This window comes from Urocitellus parryii, chromosome 15, assembly GCF_045843805.1.
Source record: "Urocitellus parryii isolate mUroPar1 chromosome 15, mUroPar1.hap1, whole genome shotgun sequence".
Taxonomy (NCBI): domain Eukaryota; kingdom Metazoa; phylum Chordata; class Mammalia; order Rodentia; family Sciuridae; genus Urocitellus; species Urocitellus parryii.
In genome coordinates this window covers 5,798,295-5,810,611 of record NC_135545.1, presented here as the reverse complement: position 1 = coordinate 5,810,611, position 12,317 = coordinate 5,798,295, and the positions used below count along the sequence as shown (strand labels likewise).

The 12,317-nt window shown below is 59.7% G+C and overlaps 1 protein-coding gene across 1 annotated transcript; it reads right to left on the bottom strand.

Annotated features, from left to right (window-relative positions):
- Nucleotides 1-7,988: 7,988 nt before the first annotated feature.
- LOC144250503 (cell adhesion molecule CEACAM18-like) lies at nt 7,989-11,899 on the bottom strand. Its single transcript, XM_077793335.1, has 4 exons — nt 11,803-11,899; nt 10,394-10,753; nt 8,908-9,189; nt 7,989-8,320 (listed from the first exon to the last, which is right to left on the bottom strand). Exons 1-4 carry the CDS (start codon nt 11,897-11,899, stop codon nt 7,989-7,991), a joined length of 1,071 nt encoding a protein of 356 aa, XP_077649461.1.
- Between the last annotated feature and the right edge of the window lie 418 nt (nt 11,900-12,317).

Here is a 12,317-nt window from a genome sequence, read left to right as displayed (position 1 = left end):
TCCCCACAAGGGAATGAAGGTGTCCCAGGTGATGGATGGCTAATTGGCCCAGTGTGTCAGTCCTCAGGGTGTGAAGCCATTGAACATCACATTGTCCCCGATAAATGCACACAGTCACTATTTGTACATTAAAACAGAATAAAACTTTAAAAAGCCCTACAGGTGAGGAACTGAGGGACAGAGTCTCTCTGAACCTGGGCTGAGACGTCCGCCTGCCGGGTGGGGGTTAGGGAGTCAGGCCCGTCAGCAGGGCCTGGAGGTGGGTGCTGAGCACCTTGGGTCCCTGTGCTCTGAGCAGCAGGACCTGCGGGCTCCTCCTCTGGAGGCAGCAGGGTGCACCTGCCTGTGCCCTTGGCCACACGTGGCCATTCCACAGCTTTCCAGGAAGTGACCGTGCCTTAGGGTCAGGCCTGCGCAGCTCTGGCCTGGCCTCCTCCCCTCCTTCTGGCCTTGGGCTCCCAGCTGTCCTTAGCCTGTCACCTGCATGCAGTCAGGGGTCATTGACACAGGGAGCTCTCTGCTCTGCTCGAAGCTCCCCGTGGCTCCTGGGTCCTGAGTGGCCCATCCCAGCCTCCTGCGGCTTCCCTCCACGCCCTCTGGGTCCTCACTGCTGCCCACGCCTCCCCTGGCCTTTCTGAGCCCTTTTCCGTCGGTCCCATGACGCATCCTTTGGTCCCTGGACACTGGTTCCCCCTGGAAGGCTGTCCCCCTGGTCTCCTATTCCTGTGAGCATGGAGCTCCAGGGGTGGAGCTGAGAGGGGAGGGAGCAGCCATGGTCTCCCCCCTCCAGGGCCAAATCAGGGAGTGGGAAAAGTGTCCCACTGTTTGAGGGTTATCCCCAGAATAAACCACGTGACCTAAAGTCTTACCGACACCTGTCACCCCAACAAGGGAAGGAATGGGTCACGGCAGTCACTTCCCAGGTAGGCGGGAAGGCACGGGACCCGAGGACTGGAGGGAGCACCCGAAGCCCTAAACCTGGGTCCCAGCCCATTCACAGCAGCGTCACAAATATCAAGGGACAAGGATTGAGAACCGTGGAATACATCTGTCCCCACCCCACAGAGCACTGCCGCAGGAGCGGAAGGAAGATGCAAGGAATGCATGGGGGACACCATGTCCAGGGGTTGGAAGACCCCTAGGTGAGGTGTCACCTTCTTCATGTGGGTTTCAAATACCCAGTCAAACCCTACCCTCTGAGTGTGAGTAGGTGCACGTGTTAGTAGACGCAGGTGTGTGAGCAGACGTGTGTATGTGGATATACAGGAGGTGACGTTCCCCTCCATGTGTATAAATGCACAAGTGACTGTGAGTCTTCATGGAAATATAAAGGGCCCAGAATAATGAGACCATCTTGCAGAAGAAGAAGAGCTGAGGGTCAGAGTCCTCTCCAGGCAGTCACCAGGCAGTGCAGTGGGACGGTGGACTCCATGAATGGCCCCGCACCCTGTCAGTGGACTTCAAGTTCATTCCCTTGGGAGAGGAGAGACTTTTCAATTAGTGGAGTAGAAGGAGAGGATCAAGGGTTGGAAAGGTGGAAACTCTGACACTCACCACGTCACACCCGAGAAACGTCTGCGTTGGGTCAGGGACCTGGAGGTGAGCGTGAACCTGTAAAGCGTCTACACTGGGTGGTCAGCGAGGTAGCTGCCAGCCCCCAGGCCTGGGCACTCCCAGTGTGCCGCGTTGATTAGGCCAAAGAACACAGTGCTTCCTTAGTGATCTTAATACTTGATATTTTAATGTATGTGTTAAATAAAACATCATTAAAGTGATTTCACCTTTGACTTTTTATTGTGACCACTCAGACACTAAAACCCACATGTGGGCCTTGCGTCTTTCTGGGGACAGGTGGGGACCTTGGGCACCGGGGGCCTGCTCTTCCGGGTGTTGTGCCCTGTGCTGAGGCAGGCTGTGTGGTTACTGACAGGCGCAGACGCTCTGCCCTGGGTTCCTGAGCTTCCTGGGAAAAGCACCAGCCTCCCCAGGGACAAGGTCCCATGTGCATGACGTGGAGTGGCTGCTGCCTGGCCCCACCCAGGAGCCTCTCTGGGCTTCCCTGGGGGATTCATAACCTGCCCCCTGCCCCTGCGGAGCCAGGCGTTGATCCCCAGTTCCAGGAGACTTCTGCACCTGTCTGCAGGGACAGACTGGGGTGTCACGATGGCAGATCACAGGGTGTCCTTGCTGGGCCACAGGTAGCACTGCATTCAGGTATCAGCTTTCCCCTTAAAAACAAACCCAACACACGTGCATCCACCTTCCAGGGGCTTTTATGTGGCCTGGGCTGTGCTGTGGGAGTCTCCAGCCAGGGGCTTTGCTGTCAGTGCACTCATGTGCTGGAGCGTCCTGTGAGATGACCACCCCACAGCAGATGAAGAGACTGAGGTTCAGAGAGGCTGTGCTGCTGTCTCAGGGTTCCTGTGCTGCTCGGGGTACGGCTGGAATTGGAATTCCAGCCTGATTCTGAGGTCTCTTCCCGTCTGACATGGAGGGAGGCAGAGGGGACACATGTGCAGGGGACAACATTCCTTGGTGCTTCTCAGGGAGAGGGGCAGCTGCCGAGGTGAACCTGGAGGCTCCTACCCACCCTCTGAGCTGCTCTTAGTCCTCCCCCGCCATTGTTTGTTTGTTTGTTTTTAAATCACAGGTTGTTCCTTCCCCCCTGAAGTGTCCACCGTTGTTGAGTCACCCTGGTGATTACAGGACTCTTGGGGGTGGCCTGGTCAACCTCAGGGTCCTCAGGCTGACGTGGTCCATTATCTGATCAATAGATAATGCTGGAAAGTCCCCTAAATCATGGGTCCCTCAGAATCGGCATCTCCTGGCCTCATCTGCTAATTAACAGGGCACAAGGTCGAGCTGTAGACCTGGGGGTAGCTGGCCCGGGAGGGAGAGTGGCCTGGGAGTGACCGCCTGGGACAGTGGGTGGAGCCCGGGGGTCAGGACCTCACTCCTGCCCTTTGGGACCCTCTGCTCCCTGCGCGTCTTTCCTGCCCCACCTCCCGGGCTGTGCCCAGTGGGCAGTGCAGGGAGCAGTTTGCGCTGTGTTCTGAGACTCATGCCACCGTGAGCAGCATGTCTGTCCCTTTGCATGGCCAGAGGGTGCCCTGGACGAGTCCATCCCGGCTCACTCACTCCCGTGCTCTTCCTGGGGACGTCTGGGTGGCTTCAGTCAGGGGTGTATGGAGACAGCGGCTGTGACCCTGTGTCCAGTGCTGTGGGGGCAGGGCCACCACGGAGGCAATGACAGCAGAGTCCAGGGCTCCAGGCCTCCTCCCAAGTCCATGGGGACCAGCAGGAGGGAGGGAGGGATGGAGGGCCTTAGGGAGCATCAGGGTGTCTTGTCACCCTGCTCACTGACACCCAGAGCTGTGGGTTGCAGCCGCCCCCAGAGACGTGAGTTCAAGTCCTGAGCCAGGCTGTGACCGTGACTTGGGAAGGAGGGTCCCCGCCCTGTCACCAGGTTAATATGAGGTCCTGCTGGATTCGAGTGACCCCAGACCCAGTGCCTAGTGTCCTTATCCCAGGAGGAACTTTGGCAATGACCACAGAGTCCCATGTCCAGGCTCCAGGCTCCAGGGCCCTCTGGACAGGGACACAGGGAAGCAGCCAAGTGGACATGGAGGGCAGGATGGACCGCAGCAACCCCGGAGCTGGAAGAAGCAGGCGGAGTCTTTCTAGAGACGTCAGAGGAGCCTGGCCAGCCACCCGCGAACTCAGACCTGGCCTCCACAGGGAGTCTGGGCCCCCTCCCCGGGCCTCCCTGGCCAGCCCTGTTCTAGCTGCTGTCTTGCAGTACCCTGTGAAGGGGGGTCTGTCAGGCAGCCCCCGAGGGCAGGGACCCCTGAGCTGGACAGGCGGCCAGCAGAGGCCCGGGATTGGCCTCTGAGGAGTGTCTGCCCCCTCCCTCCTTCCCATCCCCTTCCCCTGAGTCTCTGTCCCTTTGTGGTGCCATGTGATCAGCACACTGAGTTAGACCTTTGGGGACATTCAAGAGACAGCTCAGAAGAGCCCGATGTCGTATCATGGACCTGGGATCAGGGTCCGTAACTGCTCCAACTTTATTGCCTCTTTTTTCTGGTTGTGAAGAGAACAGGCCCTTGGTGAGGGGAGAGACCACTCAGGAATAAGCAGGAAAGTCCAGAGAGAGGGATTGGCACAGAGACAGCCTGCAGACCTGAGCCCCCACAGTGTGTTGCATGTGAGACACATAAACTGGGGACACCCCATGCCCACACTGCGCCTGCCCCTCATGTCCACTGACCCATACGTGTTCCTACGGGATCCTATCAGCTGCCGCTGTGCGTGGAAGGTTTCCACCTTAGAATTCAGCACCTGAGGTCTCCAACATGGCACAGAAGCTCAGCAAGTGCAGCGCCCAGGGAAGCGACTGTCTGTCTTGGGCATTTGTGGGCTGCTCCCTTTCCCGTCCTCGGCAGTGTTGACCTGGGGACCCTTCAGCCCCTCTGGTGACTCCAGGGCATGGGGTGATGGAGATGAAGTGGGAAGGGAAACACTGAGGCAGATGGAGAGGAGGTGAAGGGTTAGAGTCAGAGCTCAGCCCAGGACCCGCCCAGCCTGCTCCCATTGGTCAGCTCTGACGGACCAGCAGAGTGGCCAGTGGCCATGCCGCCCATGATGTCATCTCTCAGGTCCTAGACGGGGTCTTCAGTCTTGTAGGAGCCTCTGTCTTCAAGCTCCCTCCCCTGACTGTCCCTCCAGGGAGACCCTGAGGCCTTTCCAGTGCGGTTGTCCCTGGTTGGGACTCTGAGCTCTTCCCCGTCGCTCTCCACTCACCTCCTTGCTGGACGGGGACTGTCCTCCAGGTCTCAGGTCAGGGAGCCCGATTCCTCCTGGGGAAGAGTGAAGGAGTCAGGTCCCAGGTCCTTAAGTCCTGGGGACACTGAGGCCTGAAGGAGCCCAAGGTCTCACCAAGCCCCGTCTCAGGGGACCTAGGGGCTGGAGGAGATGGACTGCGGGCGTCCCCTCCACTCTAGTCCTCCACATGCCCAGACCTGACTTTTAATACCAGGTTGTCTTGACGTCAGAAGAAGGATGAGCAGGATCCACCCTGGACGGTGCCCATCCCTGTCCCATTGCAGGTGAGGGTCAGAGGTGCTGAGGATGGTCTCCTGGGGAGGGTCCGGGACCCCTGGCCACGTGGGCTCCCTGCTTCCCTCCAGCCTCCAGCCCCTGAGATCAGGAGGGGCCTGCTCCAGGAGGGATGTGGCCTCAGGTGGGTCCCCCTGCTCAGCGGGAAGCTCTGAGACCTGGTGTCCTCTGAGCCCTGCCTTGTGGAGGTCAGCAGCCCGCCTTTCCCCTGCCCTCCCAGGCTCCTGGGCTGCCCTGCCCTGCTCCTCCTCCTGCGTCCTGGACACTCTCAGTCTCCTTCCCAGCTGCCTCCTCTCTGCCCTGTTGAGGATGAGGTTCTGTCCCCACCTGGGCCTTTCCTTGTCCCATGCAGGGTGCTTTCACACGGGGTGGTGGGGGGGATCATTTGTGGTTGTCTCTCTACTTTTTATTGATAAAGACGTTGTTTTTTACTCTTCACAACATCTCGTGTAACTGGCCTAGAGCAACTGTCCAGCAGAACCTTTGCAATGGTGTAGAAGGTCTGTGTCTGCATGTCCCATGTGGTGGCCACTGGCCACGTGGGGAGGCCAAGCACTTGACGGATGGTGTGACTGAGGACCTGAATTTTTTCTTATTTAATTTTTAGCCATTTTAAATTTAAAGACCTGCATATGGCTAGTGTCTCCCATATTTTTAACTCAAGCCTAGAGACCCTCCCTTTAAGGTAGGATAAATTTAATATTCAATGAAGCCAGGACTAAAATGTTTTCAATGTTTAACGTTTAAATTAGAAGACTTTTCAAATAATTGTGATCTCAAGGTTTGCATTTCAGTTAGGTTTAAGTTTAGCTTTAATTTTAAAATGAGGGTTTGTTCAGTGGAGAAGAATTTTGGTGTGTGGATACCTGGGTGTATGGGCGGGTCATTGGGGACTGAACTGAGACTGGACATGCCAATTCCAGGTGATGAGGACTGGCTGGTGGCCGTGGGTGACCAGCATGCTCTACCACACACTCCTGCTGTGACGTGCTGCCTCACCACAGGACCCAGGACAAGGGGACCAACAACCAGGACTGACTTCCCAACACTGTGGCCCAACGTCAACCTTCATCTGTACAAGTTGCCTCTCTCGGGTGTTTTGTTGCAGTGACAGAAGGCTGACAGTCACCATTGTCACTATTATTACCACTGTCACCGAGAACGTCTTACTGTTACAGAACAGCATCACCATGGTTGGCAGAGTCACCATCATCAGCACCATTGTAACCAGCCTGGCCATCACCATCATTGCCAACATGACCAGTGTCACTGCTATTTATTAACACCCACTCCAGTGGTTCTCAGCCAGGGGAATCTTGCCCTCCACATGGACTTCATGGTGCCTGGAGAGATTTTAGTGGACTCATCTGGGGGTGGGGGTGGTTTTTATTACTGGCCTCGAGTGGGCAGGGCCAGGGACCTACAATGCACAGGACAACCTTACCCCCACCTTGAAGAATTTTCTGTCCCCAAGTGACGGTGGTGCCAAGGTGAGGCACTGGTCCACTTTCTGCCCAGGACACTGGGATCCCTGTCCTCCAGCGCATGTCCAATGCCCACATCATCCTGCAGGGCAGGTGGACTCTCAGCGTCCCCCAGGAGGGGCTGGGGAAGCTCTGGGAGAAGTGGCCTGCTCAGGGCCCCTGTCCAGCTGGTGCAGGGCGGGGTCATCACCACACCATCCCATCTCTCCCTGCCTGTTGACCTCTGGCACCCGTGTCCCCACTTGCTTGGCAACATGTGACCACTGGGTCCCTGTGACATGCTGGATGCCTGATGTGACCCTCCCACTGTCAGCCCTGCCCTGGAGGCAGAGACCGAGACCCACAGTTTAAACACAGAGAAACTGGGCTGAGGAGAAGGGGTCCCTGCAGCTACCTGGAGTCGTGGCCAGCGCTCACCACCCACCGTCTCCCTACTCTAGTCCTGGGTTCTGTCACCTGCTCCAGCTCCTGGCCTGTGTCCCCTCCAGCCCTGCCTTCCCTTCTGCAGCCAGAGCTGGCCTTGAGTCCCAGCCCAGCCAGGTCCCCCCTGCCAGAGCGATGGGCACCTGCGGAGGTAGAGTTGGACCAGGCCGTAGACCAGGATCCCACAGAGGAGGCCGCAGCCCAGGGACGTCACCAAAACGAGGAACACCACCAAGGGGCCCGAGATGGAGAAGCCAGGAGGAGGCGGAGGAGCAGGCGAGGGTCCTGGGGAGAGAACACCGGGTCAGGACCCCACTCAGTGCTCATTCACCCTCCTCCTGTGCCCACCCCCCTCTGTGCTTCAAAGTCTTATCAGCGCTTCCTCTGGGCACAGCACATGGAGCCTGGCCCGTCCGGGAGCCCAGCACGCTGTGGGGTGTGAACCAGTGTCCAGCCCACATCCTGCCCCTGTCACAGCTGGCTCTGGGGTGACCGGCTGGCAGCCCCCTGGGCCCTTCCTTGCAGTCTCACGCTGTGTGGGGACTGTCCTGACACTGCACATGGGGACCTGAGTCTGGAACCTGAGCTGCCTGCTCCTGCTCCGTGTGATGGCCAGGGCAGGGCCAGCATGTGACCTGGGTCTGAGACCCCAGACTCCTCCTGCTCCCTGGCCTGTCCTGGGCTCTCTGGGCCTGTTGGCCTCTCCCCTCGACACAGAAAGCTGGATGTGTGGACGGGGAGAAGCCCTTCCCTGTCTCAGACTCAAGTCCACGATTCCGTGACAGGCACACAGGTAGGAGGGTGGCCAGCACGGGACACGTGCTCAGTAAATGACAGCCCCCACTGTCCCCAGGGTTCTCCTGGCCCCTATGTGAGGGTCTGGAGCATTCAGAGGAGGCAGCTTTGGCCCTGGACGCTGAGGACAGGGAGGACACCATGGAAGCCGTGAGCATGGGGTGGCACTGTCTAGGCACAGCAGGGAGGGGAGACCAGGAGAGGTGACCTGGGAGGGCTGTGGCACTCACGTGGAGGCTGGATCCTGACGTCCTCGTAGAAGGCCATCTGGGTCACCGGGTTCTCTCCGATGCATCGGTAATTGCCCATCTGCTCCCAGGCCAAGAGGGAGAAGTTCAAGTTTGCATCCGAGCACAGCAGGGAGCCGTTGTGGAGCCAGTGGTACTTGGGACTTGGGTGGGAATCACAAGAGCACTCCAGCTGCACCTGGGAGCCGATGCCAGCAGTCAGGGCGCCGTCGAAGCCCTGGAGGTTGGTGCACAGGCTCACGTGGTCAGGCCCATCTGCAGAGACAGGGCAGGAGACCTGCAGCTGCGCTTCTGCCCTCTCCAGCCAGGAGGGCCCCCACTCTGTGCCCCAAGCTGCTCAGGACCCCCTGCCACCAAGCAGGGGAGCCGTGTCAGCGACTTTAGGAGCGATGACAGCGTCTGCCACCATCAGCCCTAGGGGCCCCTGGGTCCCAGGGAGATGGCCTCCTGTGACAGCGCAGGTGGGTGTGCCGCAGGCCAGGGCGTGTGCTGGTCTCTGTGCACCTCCACAGGCTTGGAAACTTAATCAACGGAATCACCTCAAACTGATCCTCTGAGAACCGCTTTCTTGTAAGCAGCCCCCTCTGTCCAAAGCCAGAGCTCAGGGACCTCCCAGGGCCCATTGCTAATCACAGAAATGGGGACACGGGTTCCCCTTGAAAACCGAGTGCAGCATGGTGCTGAGTGGGGTGGGGGCAGTTCCGGATCCAGAGCAGAAGATCCGGAGCCGGGATTCGAACCCGGACCCAGCAGGCTTGCCGGCTCTCCTGGTCTGCCTGCCTCCTGGCCACGTCCCAGGGAGGCCTTGCCCCTGGCCTCTCGCCCACCCCCAGAGCACTCACAGGCCACAGTCAGAGAGACGGGGTCACTTTTCTGAAGAATGTCGGGGAAGCTCTCGTATCTCTGTGTGACGCACTGCAAGGTCCTGTCATGGCGGCTGACCCTGCGGATGACCAGCGTCCTGCCGTCCGCAGATATGGCTATGCGCTGACTGGCCGAGATGGGCACGCTGTTCCGGTACCACTCGATGTGGGAGGCGTTGGTGTGGCATTCGGCCGCCACGGAATCCAAGTTCTCCACCACGGAGCTGGCGTTGGCCGAGATGACCGGTGGGGGCCCCAGCTCTGGGTGAAGCAGGAGAAGAGGGTTAGGTGTGGGGACTGGCCCCAGCTCTGCTCTCCCAGGGTGGTCTTGGGGTGTGTGGAAGAGAAGCCAAGAGCTTGGAGCTCAGAGGGTCGGAGAAGCAGGGCGTGGGCCACCAGCTGCCCAGGTGGGCCCTTGCCTGGGCCCCTGCTGCCCATCTGCTGCAATATGATGAGCTCGTGGCATACGACGGGGACTGATGGTTTCTGAACCCCACACCAGGAACCCCCATCCGAGGAGCCGTGAGAGATGGCATCTGGACCCCCCATGGGCTCCTGTTCCCTGGGTCTGGTTCACTTCACAAATGCTCCCTCCGACCTACAGCAGCCACATGGTGGGAACCTCCCCATGCCACGGAGGGGACACTGGGGGTCACAGGGAGAAGACACCTGGCTCAGGGCTGTGCCGTGCTCTGAGTCAGAGGCAAACACAGCTCCCTGTCTTCCCCGTGGACAGTCTCCTCCCCTGGAGCTGTCTGGTGGCCCCTGGAGCTGTCTGGTGGCCCCTGGAGCTGTCTGGTGGCCCCTGGGTTAAGCTCTGTAGAATGTCCTCCCTGAAGCATGGGAGGGGCTGATGGCTTGGGTCCCATCTGTAGTTAGGTGGGGGGTGACATCCTATCACTGCTTTTTGTTATATAGGATTCCGTCTCAGCCAACTAGAGAGGGATTCCCACTGACCCTAAGGCCATATGAGAAATGCCCGTGGACAGAGCCAAGGCGGGTGATCGCAGTGTCTTCTAGGACCCCAGGGCTCTGCTAAGCAGCCACAGGAAACAAATTCGGTCATCAGCCTGCAGGAGCTGGACGTGGCTACTTCCCCAGCTAATCCTCTACTAGGGACCAGCGCTGGCCAGAGTCCTTGGGAGACTCAGAACAGAGACCAGCTGAGCGTCACCTGGACCTCTGTCCAGCAGGAGCTGTGTGGTAACGCAGGGGTGGCCTTAGGCAGCTGGCCTGTGGCTGGGTGTTATGCAGCAGTAAAAAGTCACACTTTCCCACAGTGAGACCAGAGCCCTGGAGGTGGCCAGCGGCCCTGTGCGCAGGGGAAGCTGGGGGCCATCGCCAAGGCTCCCTGTGCCATGCCTTCCGAAGACACTCAGCCTGCATGAGCTCCAAGGTGTCCCCTCCTAGAGCCCTCGGGTCCAGTTCCCGTCTGTGGTGGGCAAAGGGACCACCTGCCATTCACCTAGAACCTCCAGCCAGCCAGTGGCTCTTTGGGTCCCATTGCCAGTGTCCACCTGAACCGTGTAGTTCCCCGTGTCATTTAAGGTGCACTTCCTGAAGGACAGGTAGCCTTTGCTGGTCACCATCACCAGGTCGCTGTACAAGGGCCCAGGAACCTCGGAATCGGGGGGCCTGAAGCTGATGATCATGGTCTCCGCGCTGTCCTCTGCGCCCCGGTACCAGCTGTATTCCTGAACACCCTCGGGCACGTTCTCCAGGGCCAGCACATTCCTGTGTCTCTCAACGGCAGTGAGTGAGTCTGGGCTGATGAGGAGCTGCCCGGAGGCCTGGCAGGGCCCACAGGCCAGCAGGCCGGCTGCCACTGGTAAGAGAAGAGGAGAGACTGAGTCCTGAGCCACCCAGGGGTGGCCCCCGGAATGCTGTGTGCGAGGGACAGCGACTCCCTGGCCTGGCCCTTCCTCTCCGCTGCCCTTGGCCGCTGCCTGGTCCATTATTTCCTTCGTCATCTCCTAGCCCGCCCTCCCCCTCGGTCCCTCAGCTCCCATCCACCCTCCCACGACCGTCACGTGGACCTCAACAAAGCCCAATCGTGACCCTGCTGTCACCTCCAGTGCCTCCTGTGGCCCAGGGTTCTCAGGGTCAGTGCAGCACATCCTCAGGACTTTCTCAGCAAGAGGTGATCAGGGGTCGCCTCCTTTGGCCTCACCTGCCCCACTCCTGCTCCATACCTCTGCACCCCTTCAGTCCTCCATGTATTGAGTTTTGGGGGGTTTTTTTAGTGAGAGAGAATTTTAATATTTATTTTTTAGTTATCAGCGGACACAACATCTTTGTTTGTATGTGGTGCTGAGGATCGAACCCGGGCCGCACGTATGCCAGGCGAGCGTGCTACCGCTTGAGTCACATCCCCAGCCCAATGTATTGAGTTTTGAGAAGACGTGGCTTCGGGCTCTGCCCACTCACACGGGGCTCTCTGGATGCACCGCGCTCTCCCAGTGCCATCTGGGCCCCCGCTGTTCCCCTCCCTGACACAGCGCCTGCTCCCCCCTGCACCCTCACTTCTTGGCTCTGATGTCCCCCAGCCTGGGTCAGGAGCCCCTGCCAGGCTCTCCCAGCCCCTGGACTTCCCTCATCCCAGCCGGGGACACTGGGGCTCTCAGGGCCTGGTGACGGGTCCCTGTGTCACCCTGTGCCTAGAGGTCCAGGGGGTGCAGGGCCGGGCACGTCTCGCTGAGCCCTGAGTGCGCAGCACCCTGAGGGGAACCAGGGTGCTCGGCAGGGGCTGTCTGGGTGCTGTTACTCTGAGACGGTCCACACTCGTCCAGGTTCTCGGGAGTGGGTGTGCCTGTGGGTGGGACCTGTTACCACCCAGGACTCTGGCAGGTGTCCCCCGCTCTTTGCAGCCCACACCTTGGCCATGGGAAGAGGCAAAGGAGCCTGAGACCCTGCTGCAGGCCTGGGTGGGGGCACTGGCCATGTTCCAGGCCTGCGTGGGGGCACTGGACATGTTCAGGGACAGCACTTGTGACCACCAGTGAAGGATGACTGTTGTACAGGTTCAGGGCCCAGAGGGCGCTGGGAAGGAGGGGTTGGGTGGGATCCACCTGGAGCTGGCGCAGGGCCAGGCAGACAGGCGCCAGGGAGAGGTGGTGGCCGCCGTGGGTGGTCCAGGTTCAGGGCTCTGTGGTGTGGGGACTCAGAGCTGCGTGTGTCCCCGGGGCTGCGTGTGCCTGCGCATGCGTCCTGTGATCTGTGTGCGTCTGTGGCCTGTGTCCATGGTGGGGTGCCCAGGTGTGTGAGCCCAGGAGGGTCCTGTGGGGTCCTTCCCCTCCCTCCCCACAGTCCTGGGAGTGGGGCTGGCCCTGGACGGGGAGGTTCTGGCTCCCTCCCAGCCTGACTCCCCCCGACCTTCCCTGGGTCCTGGA